The sequence below is a fragment of the Thamnophis elegans genome, chromosome 1 (genome assembly GCF_009769535.1).
Source record: "Thamnophis elegans isolate rThaEle1 chromosome 1, rThaEle1.pri, whole genome shotgun sequence".
Lineage (NCBI taxonomy): Eukaryota > Metazoa > Chordata > Lepidosauria > Squamata > Colubridae > Thamnophis > Thamnophis elegans.
The window spans coordinates 159,004,027-159,026,667 of NC_045541.1; the positions used below are offsets into that span (position 1 = coordinate 159,004,027).

The following is a 22,641-nucleotide window of genomic DNA, read 5'->3' on the forward strand; positions in this document are numbered from 1 at the left end:
ACATGCTTGAAAGGGACATTCTGGCTCTTCTAACAGATACAGCTTACCCCCCTCCCCCCCCCAAAAAATCTACATTTTAGCTTGGTGAGTTAGGCTACCCTCAGCATGTGCTCAAGATGTAATAAACTGCACTTGGAAGCATGTTGTAGGAACATCCCCCCCATTAAAATTTTTCTTTGTTGGGACTTCCGGTTGACATTGCAGCGAAAATGGCTAGAAAATAGCAGATCTCTGCTAATATTTAAAAGACTAGGACTAGGTATATCTAAAGGTATTACGATGAACAGGATGCAAAAAATATAATATAAAAGAATATAATGAGCACGTTAAGGTTAGAAGTTGGAAGACAAAATTTCTGTATATGTAACTGTATTAGTATTGGGAGCACTGTGTGAAAAATATGTTAACCCAGTCATTACCCAGTCCACAAAAAATGTTGTTAAAGGCAAACTGCAAATAAAACATACCCTCCCAAAAAGTATTTTCTCTTTGTTCAACCTTAATTATTTGTTGCAATTGTATACTGTACTACTAGTCCTTTAAAGAATGCCATCACCACAGTGAAATTGTTAACACCTCCAACAACCATTCCTTCAAATCCCCCAAAGCCTCTTGGCCTCATTTTGGAAACATCAAAAGAAAGAGAAGTAAACAACTTATGTACTCAGCTGTCATATCCACGTTTTGTACTTCCATGTACGTTCCAGTACTGTCCACCTCAGCTCCCAAACCTCAAGGCTAGTTAGCAAAGTTTGCATTATTCTCTTAGAAGTCCTCTCTATGGTGAATTAATTAAAAAGAAGGAAACGGGGGTGGTTTGGAAGTAGTAGTCTTAATCTTATTTTGAAGTCTTACTTTAATCTTCACAGTAAAGAGCAATTCAAGTACATGACAAAATTATTACTGTGCTTTCCTTGAAAATAGGACAGCAATCAAAGAAGCATCATTTTACTAAACAAATATGAAGAAATTAAACATATAGAGGCAGCTCCAAAGTATTACATTCAGTAGTGAGGGCCAAAAAGACTTTGCTTATTTTATTTTTTTTACTTTTAAGCTTGAAATGCCCAGTTCCCATCTCACCAGCTTGTGGATCTCAAGGGCAGGCCTAAATTAAGGCTGCCCTTCCCCTTAGGCCAGTGGTGTCAAACTCAAGGCCTGGGAGCCGGATCTGGTCCATGGGGTACTTAGATCTGGCCTGTGGAAACAGGCCAGAAACAGCAAAGGACCGACCTGTGCTGCTTCTGCCAGCAAAAACAGGCTCCCGAGCTTCGTTTTCGGCTGCCACAGCCTCCTGCTACCCTCTGCCAATGAAAACAGAGTTCGGGAGGGCCATACGCAGCCCTCCCAAACTCAGTTTTCACTGGCAGAGGGTAGCAGGAGGCCATTGCAGCAAAAACCAGTTTGTGAGCCCATTTTCGCTGGCAGAGTTCTCAGGTCACCACAAGCGCTCCGGACAGGAGTGATGTTGAGCTGGCCGTGCCCACTCTGACCACGCCCACCCCAGCCCCCTGTGGTCAATCCCCTGTGGCTCTCAATGAAATTGAGTTTGACACTCCTGCCTGAGGCCAATTTACAATAGCATACGTCCTGTAGATGTTTCAAAGCTAATGGTAGGATTACCGAAATACAAGACTTGCTTGATCTGAAGCATTCAGTTTCTGCTGAAGGACCCTCTTTTGTGGGAAAAGTAGGGAATTGGAAAGTCCAAGAGTGGGATTTTCTAACTGTAGTTCCCTGAGTAGCTCTTATTTTCCAGGAAATTAAAAAAAAAAAAACCCGTCCTCTAGGCTATTATAAACATAAGTTACAAATCTATCTAGCTCAGTGGAAGAAATTCCCTAGGGTTTTATCACAATCCCCCCCCCACCCAATGTTATGCAAATATTTATCTTGGAACAGGAAAAAAAATTCCCAATGTGGGAGGGGAAATGCCCATGGATTCAATTCCCAGAATTCCCCAAGCAGCTACTTGTTGCTAAGATTTCTGGGGAATACCATCCTCAAGTTGGGTAAGTCTGGCACGAAGCAACAAATATGGCAAACATGGACTTTTCTTTTCATGAAACTTTTCTGAAGAAGGGAAAGTGAAACTTCTCACACCAGAATGTAAAATGTTGCAATCTAGTGTCAAAATTGCATCAAGCCCACTAAGAAGCAAGATGAGATACGATCATAATACAGATATAAAATTATTTTCTTCACCCCTGGCATCTTCCTTGGTTTGCTCTGGAAATGCTGTAGATTATGCTAAAAGGGAAAAATGAAGGTATAATTTTACCCCAAGTTCTGAAGGATACTATTATTATTATTAAAACTTGCAAAAAGTTCATAATCTATAGCTCTGTAAAATGGAACACAACAGCTATAAAATTCAAAACTTGTGTTTTATCTTCCACTGTTAAAGATTTGTTTTAAGTATCTTGTTTTATGACCAGTATAACATTTTAATCTTTCCTTTAATCAACAAAAGATTGTGTGGAGTAAGCATACTCCATGGAATGGACAACTAAAGAGAGTGAGGGGGGAAAAAAGGATCCTAATAGGCAGAGGTGGGTTCCTACCGTTTCGGCCAAGTAGGTAGCAACTCGGCCAGCCACGCCCCCAAACTGGTTCTATCAGCGGCACCGTAGGTGGCGCCATCTTGTTTTTTCTTCTGCGTATGTGCAGAAGCATTTTTTACCTACTGTGCATGCGCACATAGCGCACATCAAGTGCACACATGTCCAAAGCACGTCCCTGAGCAAACTGGCAGTAGAAGAAGCCGGAATCCACCACCGCTAAAAGGGTTGCAAAGGTGCTTCTGAATTTGAGGGAAGAAGGGGAAGGACTCCTGAATCATTTTTCTACAACTCCTTAAACCAAATCTGCATTTTTGTGCAATCGCTCAGGAGCTGCAGAGATAACCAGGCAGTCCCAGGAAAAGACAGATCTGTTTCAAACAGTTCTTGAAGTTCTTCTGCGGCATTGCTCTGAACCATCTAGTAGGCACTAGATGATGAAAAATTATTGTACCAAAATCCAGCAACGTAGTCTCAATTCCATCATTCCCAGTCAATACAGCTAATGGCTATTTCAGCTGGGAATGAAGAGATATATCATGGAATCTCTGGAGAGGGTTTGGTTAGAGACCAGTTGCTTTGGACTCAGAGCTTGGCTTTTATTTTTGAAGAATAAAGAGGGGATCTCATAATGGGATGGGACGACTCACCATGGCCAATTCACCATGGGACAAATCACCACAGCCGACTTGGCATAGGACAGGTGTGTCAAACTCGCATTGTCACGGCAGCATTACATGATGTAGCGTGACTTTTTTTCCCCTTCGCTAAACCGGGCATGGGCGTGGACAACGCATGATGCATCCGGCCCACGGGCTAGGAGTTTGACAGCCCTGCCATAGGACAACTCGCTGTGGGACAATTTAATAATTCAATTTAATTATTTAAAATAAAATTTAAAATTATTTTCATTTTTGTCATTTGCATTTCATTTTTGTCTCTCCTTTCTTTAATTATTCTATTCCACTATTTCTTTGGTATTAGTGTAACTCCTGTCCTGCAGTGAGTTTGCTGTGGCGAGTTGGCCATAGTGAGTTGGCCATGACAAGTTGACTGAGGAAAGTTGGCCACAGCAAATTGTCATAGACCCATCTCATACAACCCAATGATAAACAGGAGCTGACTGGAAGTATTAAGTCAGGAGTTCCACCAGGGGTGGGTTTCTCGCCCCGTTCCAACCGGTTCGGTTGGAACGGGGCTGGCGGCATCCTCGTGCACGGGCGCAGTGCACGCATGCATACTAGCGCCTGTGCGATGCTCCAGCTGCTCCTGGAGGATCGAGCAGGCGCTGTATGTGTTCTGCGCATCCGTGGAAGCGCAGAACTCGTCAAAACCGGGTAAGAAACGCGGGCGGGCGGGTGAATCCTTCGGCGTTCCCGGAAGTTACTTACTTCCAGGTTCGCCGACCAACTGGTTCACGGGGACCGCCGCAAACCGCCTGAAACCCACCCCTGAGTTCCACTTCCAACCAGCTTCAAAAGATGACACGCAAACTATGTGAGAGGAGGGAGCCATCTTGCTGGGAATGCCTTCATTTCAACTCCTATATTGAACAGGCAAGTGGATCTACACCAAATGGATTGGGATTCCACTCAAATCTGTGAGACTAGGTTGATTCGGGCATTTTACACAAGATTATTTAAGGACACTGAAGCAGAGAGTAATTGTTGTTAAGAGACACTGTTATGTAAGATGAAAAGATTCTAATCGTGTTTCTAAATGAGGCATTTTATCATGCAGTTGCTTTGCAGGGAACCCAGGTGATGTCATCAAGTCTCATTTGTAACCATGGTTTTTTTTAACTAGCCTTTTCCTTCCACAAATAGAAAAATATATAGAATAGCTGCAGTGTGCCTTTTTATAAGTAGCAGATAAGATCCTTCAGGCTGGAAGAAACCTTGTAAACAAGGGGTAAGGAACCTGAAGTCCTTCACATATTGGGTGAAATACAACTCCTGGCATCTCTCACTAATAGTCATGTCGATAAAGGTTGCCAGGAGTCATAGTTCAGCAATTATCAGGAAGGATAAAATTCTCCCACCTTCATGGTGTGTGTGTGTATATGTGTGTGTGTGTGCGTGTGCGTGTTAAAAAATCAGAATGCTTAAGGCCAATATCTGATATATATCCTGCTCTGAAAGAAGAGTCTTTCATGAATATTTCAGCTACCCCAGAGCCAAATATAAACTTGTAAGCTAGAGAATGTGACCATTTTTTTACAATCATGTTGATTTAGCCCTTCTTGCCAAGAATAGGGTCATACTGGCATGACACCAGCAGGAATAAACTCTGAGCCCAATCTGCATAAAACAAGGAAGTTGGTCTCCATCAGGGTCAATTCACTGAAGAGGGCGTAAGAGCTCCTTGAAGTTTTCTAATTCTTTAACGCTTGTTGAAATCCTGCATCAGACAATGAAAAAAATATATTATTTGGATGTAAGTGTAGCATGGCATCTCTATTTAGCTAATCTGGAAGAGACTGTGGAAAGGAAAAGAAACATAATTGGAGAATACGTGATACTGATTTCATCTTTCAAATAGAAAGTGTCAAAACTCACCTTCCAAAAGCATTGAAGAGGGACACAATCTCCTGCCTCGTTAGATGAAATTCATGTGAAGGGCCTTTTTCTGGTATGTTTTCTATCAGTTTTTCAGAAAATAGGATCTTCAGCGCTGTTCCCAAGCCCTGAGTCTGTACACAGTGGGAACAAGATCTCAACTAAACATCACACCAGGAAGTGAACTTGTGATCACTATCAGCTTTTTTTTTTAAAGTAAAAACTGGGCAATTTAAATAAAGTATTAAATAGATGGGTGGTCCTCCAAACATCCTATCAGATCAAACATGCAAATATTACACTAGCTAAACAATTTTAATATAAAAGTAAAGAAGGAAATAGAACTTCCTTATTTTAAAATTACACAGACACAGAGACATAGACAGATGCCCTAAATATAGTTACATTCTGCTATATCTGCTTTGTGTATTGATACACAAAGTGCACCAACTGGAAGGTCCAATCAATTTTATAATTTCTTCTTTTTTATAAGTAACATGTTTTTTTTTTACTATTGAGTTTTATTTTGTACTGGTCTTCAACTGCAACAAAGATACAAAGATATTTGCTGAATGTCAAACTTGACCTTAGAAGAGGAATTTTAAATTGTGCATCAAAAAAATAAGAATATTTTTGCTGTGATGGTACTGACTAGTAATATATCTTGCTAATTCAGTATTTGTATTAGCTACAGTTCCTTTAAAAAAACCCATCATCGTCATTACCCTAATGAGACTCTAATTGGTGCAGAGTGGAGAAGGGAAAAGATTTAAAGAGAGCCAATGTTATGTGATACTGAAGGTGCTGGCCTAGAAACCAGGAAAATGTGAATTCATGAAATCCATCTGGGTGACCAGTCATTCTCTCTAAGAGCTGTGGTGGCGCATTGGTTAGAATGCACTAATTCTGCTGACTGCCAACTGCCAGCATTTCAGAAGTTTGATTCTCATCATCTCAAGGTTGAGTCAGCCTCCCATCCTTCCGAGATTGGCAAAATGAGGACCCAGATTGTTGGGGGCAATATGCTGACTCTGAAAACCGCTTAGAGAGGGCTGTAAAGCGGTATATAAGTCTAGGTGCTATTGCTATTGCTAAAGCCAACCCATTCAATAGGGTTGATGAGGAGAAAATAGGAGGCAGGAGAACTAAGCATGTTCACCACGTTGAACTATATATATAAAAAAAGGGGAGGGGAATAAAAGTATAATAATATAATACCTGACAATGGCTGAGAACAGGAAAGTTGAAGAAAGACACATGGGCTAATTATGGATGCATAAGATCAAGCCTTGACAACAAATGCATACAAAGCAGTGGTGGGTTTCAATTTATTTTACTACTGGTTCGCTTGTGCACATGTGCAGAAGAATCCAGGTGGGTGGATGGAACCTCCGGCCGCCGCTACTACCAGTTCATCCGAACCGGGGCAAACCGGCAGAAATTCACCTCTAGTACAAATCGAGAAGACAGAAACAGAAAACAAGGGCAGAGGTGGGTTCCTACCGGTTTGGACCAGTTCGGCTGAGTAGGTAGTAACTTGACCGGACACGCCTCCATATTGGTTCTATTGGCGGCATCTTGTTGTTTGCTTCTGCATGTAGAAGCGATTTTTTTACTACTGTGCATGTGCACATAGCGTGCCTCAAGCACTCCCCTGAGCGAACCAGCAGTAACAGAAGCCGGAACCACTCCTGAACAAAGGCCACCAATGCAAAGAAGCTGAAGAAACAGGAAAAGGGGGGGGGGAAGGTAAGGGAGTAACTTACTTGCAGTTTCCCCCAAAGGCGACATTTTAGGCACTCTACACAATCCATGATCCTTGAAATGTTCTTAAAATGGAACCGAAATTCCTCCTGAGAAAGAATAAAGGAACTAATGAATTAATGATTTAAAAATTCACTCATTATCTTTCATTTGAATCTGTAGCATTTCCCCCATTTGGTAACTGAGCTCAGGGGGGTCAAACTCAATTTTATGGAGGACCACATCAGGGTTGCGTTTGAGCTTACAAAAAGTATTCCCCCCCCCCCAGAAAGTGGCTTAATTTTACCTTTAACTTGGCAGCTTCTTTTTGGTTTCCAGCAAAAAGTGAATTTTCATCGAAGTGCAAAGGAAAAGATCTGAGGCAGAACACAAACACTATTAATAATGAAGGTCTGTCATTGTAGAAGAGAATGAAAAAAATTCTATTCATCAGCAGTTATTAATTTCAGTAGTTCTTTTAAGGGTTTTTTTTTTGTATTGGTTTCTGCTGTAACTACTAGAATCTTAAGATTCTAGTGACATTTTGAGATCCATGTACTATTGTACTATTGCCATTTGCCTTCAGGGCTACACCTTGTATTTCACAAAGTTTGCAATTCATTACAGTGAACCATGTTGAAAGCTGATTGCCTTCAGCAACTATACTGGAGATGACAACCATAAATTAAATACACCTTTGATTTATGCTCCCCAAACTCCATTGAGGCACTAATCAAGAGAGACCAGCATGTTTATCCTTTAGCCCTTAATTGCAGTTAGAATGAAGATAAGTTTAACTAGGATTAGAAATAGCATAAAAGCAATGTTTATTTAGAGGATAAAACAATATCTCTTTTAAAAAGTTACTATCACCCACCCGAAAATTGAGATATTTTAATTAAGACTGCTAAATCATGGCAACAAAAATCCAGACAATTAAATGCTAGCAAAGAGTGTTACCAATTCTGGTTGGCAAAAAAAAAAAAAATTTATTGCAAACAATGGGTTTGATTAATGACCACTGCATTTGTTGATTGCTACTTCAAAAAGGTAATAAAATTGGGCTGACTCACTTAGCAACAAGTATGACTTAATAGTCGTTAAATAATTCTAGGTTTAATGATGGTTTAATTACAGTCATAAATCTAGGACAACCTATAGTGCACAACAGCCAAATGAAAAAGAGGTTTCCTACATTGAAATGGAGAGCAGTAGATGAACAAGACTTTATTGCTTGAACTGGCATAAATCAAAAACCAGAATTTTGATATGCAGAAGGAAAAGATGCATGGAGGTTACCTCTCAGGTAAGCTGGGTACAAGCAGAGTGTTGTGTGTTCCTATTCTTGAGAAAACCACTGTCATGGCTGCCATTCTGCTAGCCAAGCATCATAAGCTGACAGCTGACATTAGCAACAAGGAGTGGATTGGAATGGGACACCAAGGGGTCTCATTTAGTAAGATCTGTGGTTCGTATGATGAATCCTATTCATAATAAAGAATTAATGGGACAGATGGTTCTAAAAAGATGCAGAGAACTTACACCCCTTAATTAATTTGGATGAGGGAATAAATGGGGAACTCATCAAATTTGCAGATGACACCAAGCTGGCAGGAATAGCCAACACTCCAGAAGACAGGCTTAAGATACAGAAGGATCTTGACAAACTTGAATATTTGGCACTATCTAATAAAATGAAATTCAATGGTGAAAAGAGTAAGGTTCTACATTTAGGCAACAAAAATGAAATGGACAGGTACCTTATAGGTGGTACCTTGCTCAATAGTAGTAACTGTGAGAGGGATCTTGGAGTCCTAGTGGACAACCATTTAAAATATGAGTCAGCAGTGTGCAGCAGCTGCCAAAAAAGACAACACAGTTCTAGGCTACATAAACAGAGGGATAGAATCAAGATCACGTGAAGTATTAATACTACTTTATAATGCCTTGGTAAGGCCACACTTGGAATACTGCATTCAGTTTTGGTCGCCACGATGTAGAAAAGATGTGGAGATTCTAGAAAGAGTGCAGAGAAGAGCAACAAAGAGGATTAGGGAACTGGAGACTAAAACATATGAAGAACGGTTGCAGAAACTGGGTATGTCTAGTTTAATGAAAAGAAGGACTAGGGGAGACATGATAGCAGTGTTCCAATATCTCAGAGACTGCCACAAAGAAGGAGTCAAGCTATTCTCCAAAGCACCTGAGGGTAGAACAAGAAGCAATAGGTGGAAACTAATCAAGGAGAGAAGCAACTTAGAACTGGGGAGAAATTTCCTGACAGTTAGAACAATTAATCAGTGGAACAGCTTGCCTCCAGAAGTTGTGCATGCCCCAACACTGGAAGTCTTTAAGAAGATGTTGGATAGCCATTTGTCTGAAACAGTATAGGGTTTCCTGCCTAGGCAGGGGGTTGGACTAGAAGACCTCCAAGGTCCCTTCCAACTCTGCTATTGTATTGTATTATATTGTATAATAAGCAGTGCCCCATTTCGGTTTGAGCAAGGAAACCTTTCCTGAGTGGGTTGCATTTTGGAATGCCTGATTTCTATGCCCAATTTAGTTACAGAATCCATCTGGAATGTTATTTGTTTGGCTCTCTTACACAGTGTGCAATGAATGTATCATTGTACATATTAACAAATAAATGGGCTCTTGGTTCTTCATATTTGGTGTAGAGATTAAGACATCAGGCTACAAACCAGGAAACTGTGAGTTCTAGTCCCATTATAGGTATGAAAACCAAGTTGATGACTTTGGGTCAATCGCCAGGAGACTGTGAGTTCTAGTCCCACTTTAGGAATAAAGGCCATCTGGGTAACCATTGGCTAATCCCTGTCACTCGATCCAACTCTCCTCACAGGGTTGTTGTTGTGGGAGAAATAGGAGGAGGAAGGAGTATTAGGTATGTTAGTTGCCTTGTGTTATTTATCAAAATAATGAAGATGGGAAATTAATAAAATCTTTTTATCCATCAGTGGTTAAGATGAAGAAAACGCTGTGATTTTCAACGCTTTAAATATACACTCAAAACATGAATAGATTTATAATACCATTTAGCATTTTCATAATATTGTTCTAACATTCAGAAATTATTTACAATGCTTTTAGTGACTTCCAATAATACCTTGAAAATAAATCACTGAAAATAAATCATTTTGTTTGAACTGGTTACACTTTATACCAGTAAAGTGAATTAAGAACCTGCTCTTTGCAGCACAATCATCCCATCAACCCAAGGACTTTGTTTATGTTATTTTATTTATGTATTCAATTTATGCCCACCCAACATCCAACTCTGGGAGACTAACAATCCATTGAAAATAACCACTAACAAGCAAGAAGGATTACAAACAGCACCCCAAACTTGGAGTGACCAAAGAAGAACATTGAAATGGATTGCACTTACTTAATTAAATGAAGAACTTCCAGGAGAAGGTTCTTGGTTTTTACATCTTGATCCTCGTCCCCTGTGAAAAGCTGGAAATCAAGGCGCTCAAAAAAGGGCAAGATTTTTGAGAGAGCCCGTAACTCAATTAGATAGATGAAATACAGGTTCTTCAGCCTCCTGGGACCTTCGCCTTGTGTCAAGATCTCATCAAAGCGCAGCTGGAACTCTGTAACATTGTGCCCCCATTTCTTCTCTGCCCACGTGTCTTACAAAAGAAAAGAAAGGGCTAAAGTAAGATTGAAGGTATGACTCAAGAATCATTCATGGCAAGCCTCAACCATCTCATCCTAAGCATACAAACTGTAGACCTCCTAGACTGGATGCTGAAATTCAGCCAAGGGTAGAAGGTCATGACTGTTGTATTTATTATTCTGACTTGTAGAACAAATCAAAGCTATAGGACAGTGATGGCTAACCTTTTTCCCATCGAGTGCCAAAAGCAAGGGGAGCGAAGGGGAGTCATGCACGGGCGTGCCCACCTCCATAATGATATGCGTGTGACCCCCCCTTCGTGCATGTGCGTGCAACCCCCCTCCCCCCCACTTTTGGCACATGATAGACCCATTTTTCCCCCTACCCAGGCTCCAGAGGCTTTCTAGGAGTCTGGGCAGGGCGAAAACAATCTCCCCCCCCACCTCCCAGAGGCTTCCCTGAAGCCTCCAGAGCTTGAAAAATGGCCCTACGGGCAAACTGGAATTTCAAGAACAGACTTCTGGTTTGGCCATAGGGCCATTTTTCACCCTCCGGGCCTTCAGGAGGCTTCCCTGAAGCCTCTGGAGTGCGAAAAATGCCCCTACAGGCAAACTGGAAGTCCATTCCTGAACTTCAGGGAAACCTCCGGCGGGCAAAAAACAGCCTTAAAAGAAGGCCAAAGTCAGCTGGCCAGTGCACACATGCGCGCTGTAGCTGACAGGGCAACACCTCGCGTGGCCTAACAAATGGCTCTGCATGTTACCTGTGGCACGCGTGCCATAGGTTCCCCATCACAGCTATAGGAAGAAGAGGTTGTACTTGCTAAGTGACATCATCACATCAGAACACCATTCTGTGGCCACAATGTTTCTTAACATTTAAAAAGTACCCATTCATCCCATAATCATCTGCTTTTTTCTTTTATCTACAATATATATGTAGATGGACAACTTCAATCATATTGTAAAAAAAAAATCTAATGGGATTGATTAATTTTCTGACTGATTGACTCATTCATTCTTTCTTTGTATGGCTACTTACCTCTCAAGCAGATCTTAGGGAATATTATTTCAGAAGGTAGGAACTTATACAGACAAAGCACATTTTGTAAGTCCCATCAAATGGATGAGATTTGAAGCATTGCCAACTTCTATATTTAGAAGGTCCCGTAAAAACAGATTGTTCCTCCAAGTAAGGAGGCACCAGGCTAGGAACCTCTCTCCAGGCCTTCCGAAAAGCCGTTAAAACCTGGCTGTTTCGGCAGGCCTGGGGTTGATGAGTTCCCTTCCCCTCTCGATTGTATGTCTGTTGGTTATTTTAAATGCTTGTATTTGTAGTTCTAGTGTTTCCCTTCCCCACTTGGGTTTGTGAGCCGCCCTGAGTCCTGCTGGGAATAGGGCGGCATATAAATAAAACAAAACCTGAAACCTGAAACCTGGTTGTGAGTTCTAGTCCGATTTTAGGCATGAAAGCCATCTGGGTGACTTTGGGCCAGTCCCTCTCTTTCAGCCCAACTCCCCTTATAGGGTTGTTGTTGGGGGAAATTAGGAGGAGGAAGGAGAATTAGATAGGTTTGCTGCATTGAGTTACTTATAAAAACAATAGAGGCAGGATTAAAAAAAAAACCTAATCTAATCCAACCTTGTGTGTTATATTGTTTTTAGAATGGATGACCTTTCTCCTTCTGGATATCTTTGGTTTGGACTTGAGCAATCTTATAAATCAAATCGATAAAACCTGTTTCTCGTTCATATATTTGCCACCCTTCAGTCACTGCAGGGAGGTTCCCCTGTCCCCCCTGTGGTATCTTCAAAGATACACTTTTATTTGTTCCCACGTGCCTTAAATTCACTGATAAGGGTAAAAAAAAGACTCAGCTACTCAGCTAGGGACTTCTTGATAGCATATGAAAAAGCAAATCATCCAGATCAGGGAAAACAACACATAAATAAAATATTAAAGAAGCTTCTTTGCCAGTATGGCTGATGCAATTAAATTTTGATCCTGCTGGAAGGTGAAACACAATTCAAGGCGTTCTATCATTCAATGATCTCATACTTCCTATTTTATGTGTGGTTTGGCTCTTTCATCCTGCATTATGTTGCCTCAGAACTTCTTGTAAAACTTCTGTTTTCTATTTTCTGTTTTGCTCAGTCATTTGATTAAATCAATATTAGGGGTGAAAAAAATCTGTGAACAGTCATAACAAAACCTGACACACTTTGTTCTCTTTCTGGCCCAGAAGCCATAGATCTTCTGCCATAAACTTCACTTCCCTGCCTCAGATACTAGAGCAGTGATGGCAAACCTTTTTTGGCTGCCGTGCCAAAAATGGGGGAGCACAGAGGGGTTGTGTGCCGGTGTGCCACACCCATAATGCTATGTGCGCCCCTCTAATACGTGTGCATGCACGCGATCAGTGACCCACCCACCCCGCTTTTGCAGCATTTTTTTCGCCTTCCCCAGGCTCCAGAGGTTTCCTAGGAGCCTGGGGAGGGTGAAAACAGCCTCCCGCCTGGACGCCCTCCGGAGGCCTCAGGAGCTTCCCTGAACCTCCGGAGGACAAAAATGGACCTATGGAGAAACCAGAAGTTCGGGAATGGTGACTTCTGGTTTGTCTATAGGGCCAATTTTCAACCATATTCCCGAACTTCCGGTTTCCCCTTAGGACCGATTTTTGACCTCCGGTTCTTTCAGGGACCTTCAGGAGGCTTCCCTGAAGGCTCTGGAGGGCAAAAACCGGACCTATAAGCAAACCAGAAGTCCATTCCCAAATTTCCGGTTTGCCCGTAGGGCCAGTTTTTCACTCTTTGGAGGCTTCAGGGAAGCCTCGGGGGGCGGGGGGAGGACGGCCTCAAGAGAAGGTCGGTCAGCTGGCCAGCACGCGCATGGGTGCTGGCCAGCTGACAGGGCATCACCTTGCATGCCCTGACAAATGGCTCTGCATGCCACCTGTGCTTCAGAATCCTAAATAAATTGAGAGTTAGGGTTAGGTATTTGATGGATGCTGCTTTTCTCATACATGCAAAGTTATATCCAACATCATCAACAGAATCCCTCCAAATGAAGCAGGTAGAAGAGACAAGTGCATTTCAGTGATGGGCTGCCCAAGCATGTACATTGCGATCTTTTCACTTTCTTTCTATATTTGAGTCTTTTGTACAGCTTTATTAGGATACAAGGTTTTGCAAGGAATCACAAAGGGATATTTTGGTTGTCAAAGGAAGTGAAGTGAGCTCTCAAGAGTTCACGGCTGCCACTGTGGCAATGCAGCAGGAGAAATGACCACGTGATCTTCCCCTTCCCCTTTCCCTCATCTGGAGCATTAAGAAGAAAATGAGACCACTAACCTTGCAAAAGGTATCTGGCACTGAGATGAATGTTGATGCTTGCGTGAAGACCGGAAATAAGTTTGTAGAAAGCTCTCTTCTCCACACAGAGATCTGTAAGAAACATTGAGAGGAATGTATGGCAATTTGAAGGGTAGAAGTGTAATCAATGTTGCATCTACAATGCAATCCACGGTGCGTTAGTTAAAGTGGTTAAAAAAAATCAGTTACCTTGCAACCAGCTGTAAAACATATTCCCTGAAAAGAGAGAGAGAGAGAGAGCCATCACAAAGGATTTCTCACAACAGAAATGTATCTATGATAGCTTCATTTGTCGCATCTAATGCCAACGTTGATTACTAGAGTATATGAAGAATTTTTCCAAAAGCAGGGTCTCATCTCAACATTGCATGTCATAACCCTGAAGTAGGTACACCCATCTCCTTCTGCTGCACATACTAATAAAATGGTCTTAATTCTTCCACTTCTTAGCTCCAACCATATCAGCTAATACAGGGGTGTCAAACTGAATTTCTTCAAGGGCCGAATCAGCATTGTAGTTCTCCGAAGGCCAGCCACATGTGTGTGTGTGTGAGAGAGAGGGGGGGAGGCAGTATGGCTGCCTCCTACAGAACCCTGGCGGCCAAAATAAGGCACAGGGGGGCCATGTGCAGCCTCCCCGTGCCCTCTTTTTGGCCTGGCCGGCCTCCTGCAGCACTATTAGCCAAAATGGGGCACAGGGTGTGTGCATGCAACCTCCCAATGGCCCATTTTGGCTGCCAGAAACACCATGGGCCATTCCTTTGCTATTTCCAGGCTGCTCCTGTGAGCCAGATTTAAGCAGCCCATGGGCCAAATCCAGCCCGCGGGCCTTGAGTTTGACCCCCTGAGCTAATACATTGGTACACGTTGCCAACATATTCCTCCAACAGCAGAATAAAGGATTGTTAAGAAGAAGGATGAATTCAACTCGGTCCTCACACAGCTAATTTTGGAAGAGTGAGTATGAAGTGTACGGAAGGGAAGAAGAAATGGCTGTCAGTGTGCATTTTGCTAAATACCGACATTTTCCCCCCAAATAATTAACATCCATCAATATATCTATCCTCTTGGTTATTGCTGGGAATGCACTCACCTTCATTTTCTCTTACTCCTGTAAAAGCAAATTAAAAATAGAAAAGGAGGAGATTACATTTCAATCAGATGAAATGTCTTAAGTTATTTTTAGACTTCTTCAATGGGCATGAGCACTCTGATAAAATAGAAAATATTTGCCTCTGAAAGCATCCATCTCCATTCTATCCCAAGAACTACTACTTTGTTTTAAAATAGTAATGATCATATCTTATCTTGCCTTGCTGAATTTATTATGCTTCTTTTCCCCAGACTTACATGATTCAGAGTGAAACTGCTTTAGTTCAGTCATTGATCAGACTTACACAATTTATACCAGATCGCTAGACTGATGGGGAGGGGCATGCAGCTAATCAAAATACTTCAGCATTATTCCTATACTAAAAAGAATCTTATTTGGCCACCCTTTGACTTCCTGCAGTATTAATAATACTCCTTGTAGCCTACATTTTTTTATCTATAAGGGTTTTGTTTATATCCTGCCTTTATTTTTTTTACAAATAACTCAAGGCGGACGACATATCTAATACTCCTTCCTCCTCCTATTTTCCCCACAATAATAACAACCCTGTTGCGGCCTGCCAGCAGCCAGTGGAGCTGGCAGCAGATTTGGACAGTGAGGAGGTTGGGGAGGAACATGGACCAGTCCTGGAGTCTGGGGAAGGCTCTGATGAGGGCTCTGTGTCGGAGGTAGAGAGGGGGCCAGGGCTGTCTGACAATTATCAGCTGCCTTCGAAGACAGACATCAGTGAGACAGACGAACAGCTGGAGCCTATTCCCAGTGTGCGCATGCGCAGAATTGCCAGATGAAGGGAACAGTTAAGGAACAAGGATCGACTTGGGAGTATGGCCACAGGTGGAAAGTGAATGGCTCCTCCCATAGGGAATAAAAGAGCAAAAGGGAGTGGAGTTTGCAGGAGACAATTAGTTCGCTTAATTGGTTCATGACTCTTGGAGACTCCTTGCCAAGTTTTGAAGAAATCGGCCTGGCAGCACTCTAAGCCAGATAAGGTTTGTGACTGAAAATTCACCCTTGAAAGACTTTGCTAGATGTGAATGAGAGGAATTCACAGTAAATTAATAAAAAGGGGTTTTTGTTGGGACAAGGAGTCTGCTTCATGGTTTGGGGAAGCCTAGGTGAGAACAAACCATGTGAAGTGGTCTAGACTGGGAGAGAATAACTGGCCTAGGGTCATCCAGCTAGCATTTTTTGACTGAAGTGGAATCTGAAGTCATGGTCTCTGATTTCTAGCCTGGTGCCTCAATCACTTGAGTGGACAATATTTTAAGAACATATTGCTTCTATTTGCTTTCTTCCTATTTTTGACTCCATTCCATTCTTATTTGCCATTTTCTCTTTTGATTGCCCTCCCATGTTTAGAGATTTTTTTTAATAGTGAAATGTGACATTAATACGCACTGAAAAATGTTAATCCAATTTGAATTTTGCCCCTCTTCTTTTATCAATAACCCTAATACTTGCAAACACATGGCAACTCTGTCCACTAACAATATCAACTTTCTCTGAAAAATAATGGAAAGATAAGCTTACCTCTGCCAGAAGCCAATGGATTTAAAGGCCTTTTTACTGAGCGAGGCCTATAAGATAAACGTATTTTAATTATAGTTAAAACCATGTACAAATAATATTGGTTAAATGTATAACTAAAAGCAATTGATCACCATAGAACTGAATTATTTTCATTGCAATTTCTAGCAAATAAAATCACTTTTAACTTAGGTCTAAAGGCTAAAGGGAGTGAACTAGACCAATATTTAGAGAGAAGCATTTGAACGTACCATAGTTACTAATTTCAAAAGGATAAAAAAATTCTTTGAAGATATCATCTTAATTGCTGAATGGACAAGTTTATAAGGGAAAGGCAAACTTTCAGACTTCTTTCAAGGATGCATTGATTCATTCTTTCTTTTAAAGTCTTTATTTATCCTAACCTGGCACCTTCTAAATATATTGGACTAGTAATTCCATGCAATTGGCATTGCAGGGGACGATGGAAGCTATAATGTAACAGAGTTTCTGGATGGGGAAAACTTTAATCAACTCTCTAAAACTAGGGAAGACCCTATAATAAAGATTTTCACATTGCTATAATTCTTTCAATATCTAACCAGTGACATGCAGATGTTAACCAGTTTGGTCTGGTGATTAAAACACTGAATTAGGACTGGGGAAATTTGAGTTTTAGTCTTGTCTTAGAGTGTTGAGGCCCACCAGCAGCCAACGAAGCTGGCAGCAGTCGGACAGTGAGGAGGTTGGGGAGGAACATGGGCCAGTCCTGGAGGCTGGGGAAGGCTCAGATGAGGGCTCTGCATCGGAGGCAGAAATGGTGCCAAGGCCGTCTGGCAGTTCTCAGCTGCCTTCGGAGCTAGACAGCAGTGAGCCAGAGGAACAGCTGGAGCCTGTTTCCAGTGTGCGCATGATCAGAGCTGCCAGAAAAAAAGAACAGCTCAGAAATCAGAGTAGATAGGAGTAAAGCCACAGGTGGATGGTGAATGGCCACTCCCATAGGAAATAAAAAGGAAGTGGGCTTTTGCAGGAAATAATTCATTCATTTGTTTCAGGAATGTGAAGATCTGTCCATGAATTTCTGAGACTGTGCCAAGTCTTTCCAGTTAATAACTCCAAGAAGTTGTGGGAACACAGGCTGCTTTTTTATATTATTCAAGTCATACACCCATGATTTCTCTAACATGCTCTCTATTTATTAGGTATACCGGTAGTGAAAGTATAACTGTGGTGTAATACTCTGTCTGTTCTAGTGGTACAGGAAACAAAGGCTGAAAAAAATACTTTGTCAAAGGACACCAAAGGAATTTGTGGCAGAGCTGAGATTTGTACTGAGCACATGTCTGTGCATAGCTGAGATGCCCAAGATAAGCCACAACATAGCCCTGTTCTTTTATTAAATGGCATGTTTTATCTCAACAAGTTGGGAAAATACATTCACTGTGTTTGCAGGGCATGGATCTGGTTGTGTGATGCCAGCCAACTCCAGATTTTTTTAATAAGCCATTCTTAACTGAGTTAGCATAGCATGCCAGTCAGTCTCTGTGCGTATTTAAAATGCCTTTTAAAGACATTTACAAACATCTTTTCCATGGACTGAGAGTGAAACTATGCTATTATTTTGCTGTTTTTGAAGCTACTTCAACAACTACCATATTTTTCGGAGTATAAGACACACCTTTTTCCCTCAAAAAAGAGACTGAAAATCTGGGTGCATCTTAAACACTGAATACAGCATTTTTTGCCTCCCGAAACCCCACCCCTTTGCAAAAATGGCCGTGCATAGCCTTTAGGAGGCTTCCAGAGTACTCCTGGGGGTTGGAAAGGGCAGAAATGAGCAAAAAATGGGCCATAATTGCTCAATTTTGCCCTTTCCAGCCCTCATGAGCACTCTGAAAGCTCCTAAAGGCTATGCATGTCCTTTTTTGGGGGGAAACAGGCCCATTTTCATGAAAACGGGTCATTTTTGGAAGGTCTATAGAGTGCAAAAACTTTTTTTTTTAATTTGCCTCTTCAAAATCTTGATGCATCTTATACTCCAGTGCATCTTATAACTCTGGTGCATCATATACTCTGAAAAATATGGTAGATTGAAAAGCAGGATGTAAAGATGTTAAAAATATAAATAAACATTACTATCTTAGAAATCCTTAGTCAGGAGAAAAATAGATGAGGATCTTTTTTTTGGGGGGGGGGGAGATCTTAAAAATGTAAAGCCTGGCCAAATAAACATACTTAAAACAGTTTTCTTCATAAATACTGTTCCAAATCTTCCAGGCTTCGGGGCCTTTGTAGCCAGTGTAACGTTCTGGATTCAGAAGCAAATCCACATATTCTGCTTCAGGAGAATGGATATCTGGAAAGGAAAAAGAACTACATTAAAACGAGAGAGAAAGAGAATAAGAATGTATCTGAGGATGCATCTTGCCAATTGCTTTTGTAGTCTTTACCTCAGAGTGTTCCATTTTTTCCAACATAAAACAGATGAGGAAAAAACCCACAACTTTCTCTGTTGTGGACCAGAGGTGGGTTGCTCCTGGTTCGGCCCGTATCGGGCAAACTGGTGGTAGCGGTGGCGAGAGGCTCCGCCCACCCACCTGGATGCTTCTGCGCATGCACACGTGAGTGCACACGCAAGTACAAGCGAACCAGTAGTAAAAAAATTAGAAACCCACCACTGTTGTGGATTCATGCTGTGCAATGCACATTCCTCCTCATTTAATCAAACAAGAATCTGACAAAACTAGCAAACGTTTCCATGATAGTTTGGAATCATTTCATTCTACAAACATTGGAAGTGTTACAGGTAGTCCTTGACTTATAAACGCAATGGAGCATGTCCATTACAGTCATGTGTTATAGTGGTTGTTAAGCAAGGCAGCCACACAATCATCTTGCTTAACAACCACAATCTTTGCAGTCATTAAGCAGAGCACAGAGTGTCTCAAGATTTGGGGGAGACACCAAGAGAACTACCACAGGACCAGGACCACACTACAGCACCTCCCCAGCCCACGTGTGGCCTCCCAACCCCCCCCCCAAACCTGAGCTACCTGTGCTCCACTACCCACTTCCCACCCCTCTGGGCTTCCCACCACGCTGTGTCCTACCGCTGTCTCCCCCTCCCCCACATCATGACTCAGTCCATTTGTTTTGAAGATGCCTTTGAGAAGAAGCAGCTGATCTGCTGTGAGGCTGTATGGTGCTGGCCCAGAAGCCGGTACCATTTCAGATTTGAGAATTGCAGCTGCTCCCAACATTTTCCCCATTATCTATTCTTTTGGCAATGAATTCGGTGTTGAAATTCCTTTTGTCATCTTTATATAAACAGGGCAGACTTGCGATATCAAAATGATGGGCATGACTAGGCAACTCTGTCCCCTTCTAATATGCAATGCACCCAACCTACACATGTAAAAAAGAATGGCCTTCATCACCTGGTCATACCTGGCATTTTGATGCCATTGAATGCTCTCTAAATGAGCTGAGGTGGCTCAGTGGTTAGGGTGCAGTACTACAGGCCACTTCAGCTGACTGTTAGTTCTGCAGTTCGGCGGTTCAAATCTCACAGGCTCAGGGTTGACTCAGCCTTCCATCCTTCCGAGGTGGGTAAAATGAGGACCCAGACTGGGGGGGGGGATATGCTGACTCTGTAAACCGCTTAGAGAGGGCTGAAAGCCCTATGAAGCGGTATATAAGTTTAACTGCTATTGCTATTGCTAAAGATGTCCCCTTGTGAATACATACAGCTATTCCCCAAACATCTAAATAACGCCCAGGGATATTTTCTGTTTTCATCATATAACGAAATAAATGTCAAGCATTATAATTTGGACCAGGGGTCCCCAAACTCCAAGCCATAGCCTACTACCAGGTTGTGGTTGGTTTGGAACCAGGCCACATGAACTAGTCAGCCCACACATGCACAGTTGGGCTTGCACAAGCAGCAGGCCAGTTACCCTCTCCCGCAAACACTGGGCCGCCAAGCCATAAAGGTTGGGGACCTCTGATTTCAACCATAGCTTTCTATTATGTTCCTTTATCTTCTCCTCCCACTTCATGTAGTTTAGAGGAATTTAAATTTTACATAAGAGTAAGAGAGTGACCATCAAGATAACAGACATGTGTCTGTATATCTCAAATACATATGTAAGCTTTCTTTAAATCCTCCGGATGCTGGCGGGCACTATGGATTTTTAAGAAAAGATTGGGCAACCATTTGTCTAAAATGGCATAGCATTTCTCTGCTTGAGCAGAAAGTTGGCCTAGGAGATCTCCAAGATTATGTTATTGTTCTCCTTGAAACCACCTTAGAAGTCTTAATAGAAACACAGGCAATGGAGACACCAACAGTACCATCAGCTTCACAAAAGTTTTCTGAAGAATCGTCATGCTGAGTCCATTGAATCATAGCCCGTGCAGTTTCTTCACTGCAAAATAAGTGAGAAAATGTTTATGCATGGAAATGGTTCTACATAAATACAGGAACCTGGGTAAAATTACTATGGGAGGTGTGAAAGTGTCACACATAATATCAACATGCCCAAAAACATTGGTAGGCAACAGTTAAGAGGGCTGGAAGGAATCCTGAATTTGGCACTTCAACATGAGCTAAATATATAACTGAAACACCACTTGCTCAAAACATAATAAAGTTATGGTTTTGATTTATGATAATATGAACCCAACAACTGTGGTTTGTAAACCTCATTTTATAACTTAGTGAGATATGAGTCCCCTTCGGGGGGAAAGGGCGGCATATAAATATAATCAAATCAAATCAAATCAAATCAAATCAATATGCAAACACAGCTTAATAGTTCATATAACATACTTTAATTAAAAAAAACTATGGCTAAACACATTGTGCTGCCTAAGCCACCTATATCTGACTCAGCCTTCCATCCTTCTGAAGTCGGTAAAATGAGGACCCGGATTGTTGGGGGCAATAGGCTGACTCTGTAAACTGCTTAGAGAGGGCTGTAAAGCACTATGAAGTGGTATATAAGTCTAAATGCTATTGCTATAAGTCTAAGTGCTATTGCAACTGATTGAAATAATAACAACAGATGTTGCCAAACTAGAAAAACTTCCCCCTTTTCTTAAAATGGACACCTAACATCAAAGACATCATCAAAAAAGCACAACAAGGAATGTTCTTTCTGCACCAACTCAGGAAGCTCAAACTTCCCAAAGAGCTGCTGATTCAGTTCTACAAAGGAATTATTGAGTCTGTCATCTGCACCTCCATAACTGTCTGGTTTGGCTCTGCAACCAAATGAGACAGAGACAGACTTAAACGGATAATTAGAACTGCAGAAAAAACAATTGCTACCAACCTGCCTTCCATCGAGGACCTGTATACTGCACGAGTCAAAAAGAGGGCTGAGAAAAAAATCTACAGACCCCTCACATCCTGAACATAAATTGTTTCAACTCCTACCCTCAAAACAACGTTAGAGCACTACACATCAGAAAAAGACACAAGTACAGTTTCCCCCCGCCCCGAAAGCTATCACTCTGCTAAACAATTAATTAACACTGTCAAATTATCTACTAAGACTGTATTACTATTATTCTTCTCACCTCTTCCCACTTATGGTTATATCCATGTTGCTTGTATCTTTACAACTTGTATTGTTTTTATTGTTTCCTAGTATGATTTGATTATTTATTAATATCCTATGACTATCACTAAATGTTGTATCTTATGATTCTTGACTAATATATTTTATTTTTCTTTATGTGCACTGAGAGCATATGCACCAAAGGCAAATTCCTTATGTGTCCAATCCACTTGGCCAATAAAGAATTCTATTCTATTCTATTCTATTCTATTCTATTCTATTCTATTCTATTCTACTCTACTCTACTCTACTCTACTCTACTCTACTCTACTCTACTCTACTCTACTCTACTCTACTCTACTCTACTCTACTCTACTCTACTCTACTCTACTCTATAAAAGCCAGCTGGGTGACTTTGGGCCAGCCACTCTCCCGGCCCAACTCACCTCACAGAGTTGTTGTTGCAGGGAAAATAAGGAGAGGAAAAGGTATCGGGTATGTTCACTGCCTTGAGTTATTCATAAAGGTGGGATAAAAATCAAATAAGTAAACTAAGTTCTAGGCTAGGGGAAGAAGAA

The 22,641-nt window shown here is 41.5% G+C and overlaps 1 protein-coding gene across 1 annotated transcript in view; it reads right to left on the reverse strand.

Annotated features, from left to right (window-relative positions):
* Window positions 1-4,630: 4,630 nt before the first annotated feature.
* The window catches only part of ERO1A (endoplasmic reticulum oxidoreductase 1 alpha), a 32,163-nt gene continuing 14,152 nt past the window's right edge, over window positions 4,631-22,641 (reverse strand). The window contains exons 6-16 of the mRNA XM_032222433.1: window positions 20,853-20,926; window positions 18,732-18,852; window positions 16,521-16,567; window positions 14,970-14,987; window positions 14,066-14,092; window positions 13,856-13,948; window positions 10,272-10,518; window positions 7,170-7,239; window positions 6,886-6,972; window positions 5,120-5,253; window positions 4,631-4,961 (exon numbers count right to left, since the gene is read on the reverse strand). Coding sequence (XP_032078324.1) covers window positions 4,901-4,961; window positions 5,120-5,253; window positions 6,886-6,972; window positions 7,170-7,239; window positions 10,272-10,518; window positions 13,856-13,948; window positions 14,066-14,092; window positions 14,970-14,987; window positions 16,521-16,567; window positions 18,732-18,852; window positions 20,853-20,926 — 979 coding nt within the window. The 3' untranslated portion in view covers window positions 4,631-4,900. The remainder of the gene's footprint in view (window positions 4,962-5,119; window positions 5,254-6,885; window positions 6,973-7,169; window positions 7,240-10,271; window positions 10,519-13,855; window positions 13,949-14,065; window positions 14,093-14,969; window positions 14,988-16,520; window positions 16,568-18,731; window positions 18,853-20,852; window positions 20,927-22,641) is intronic.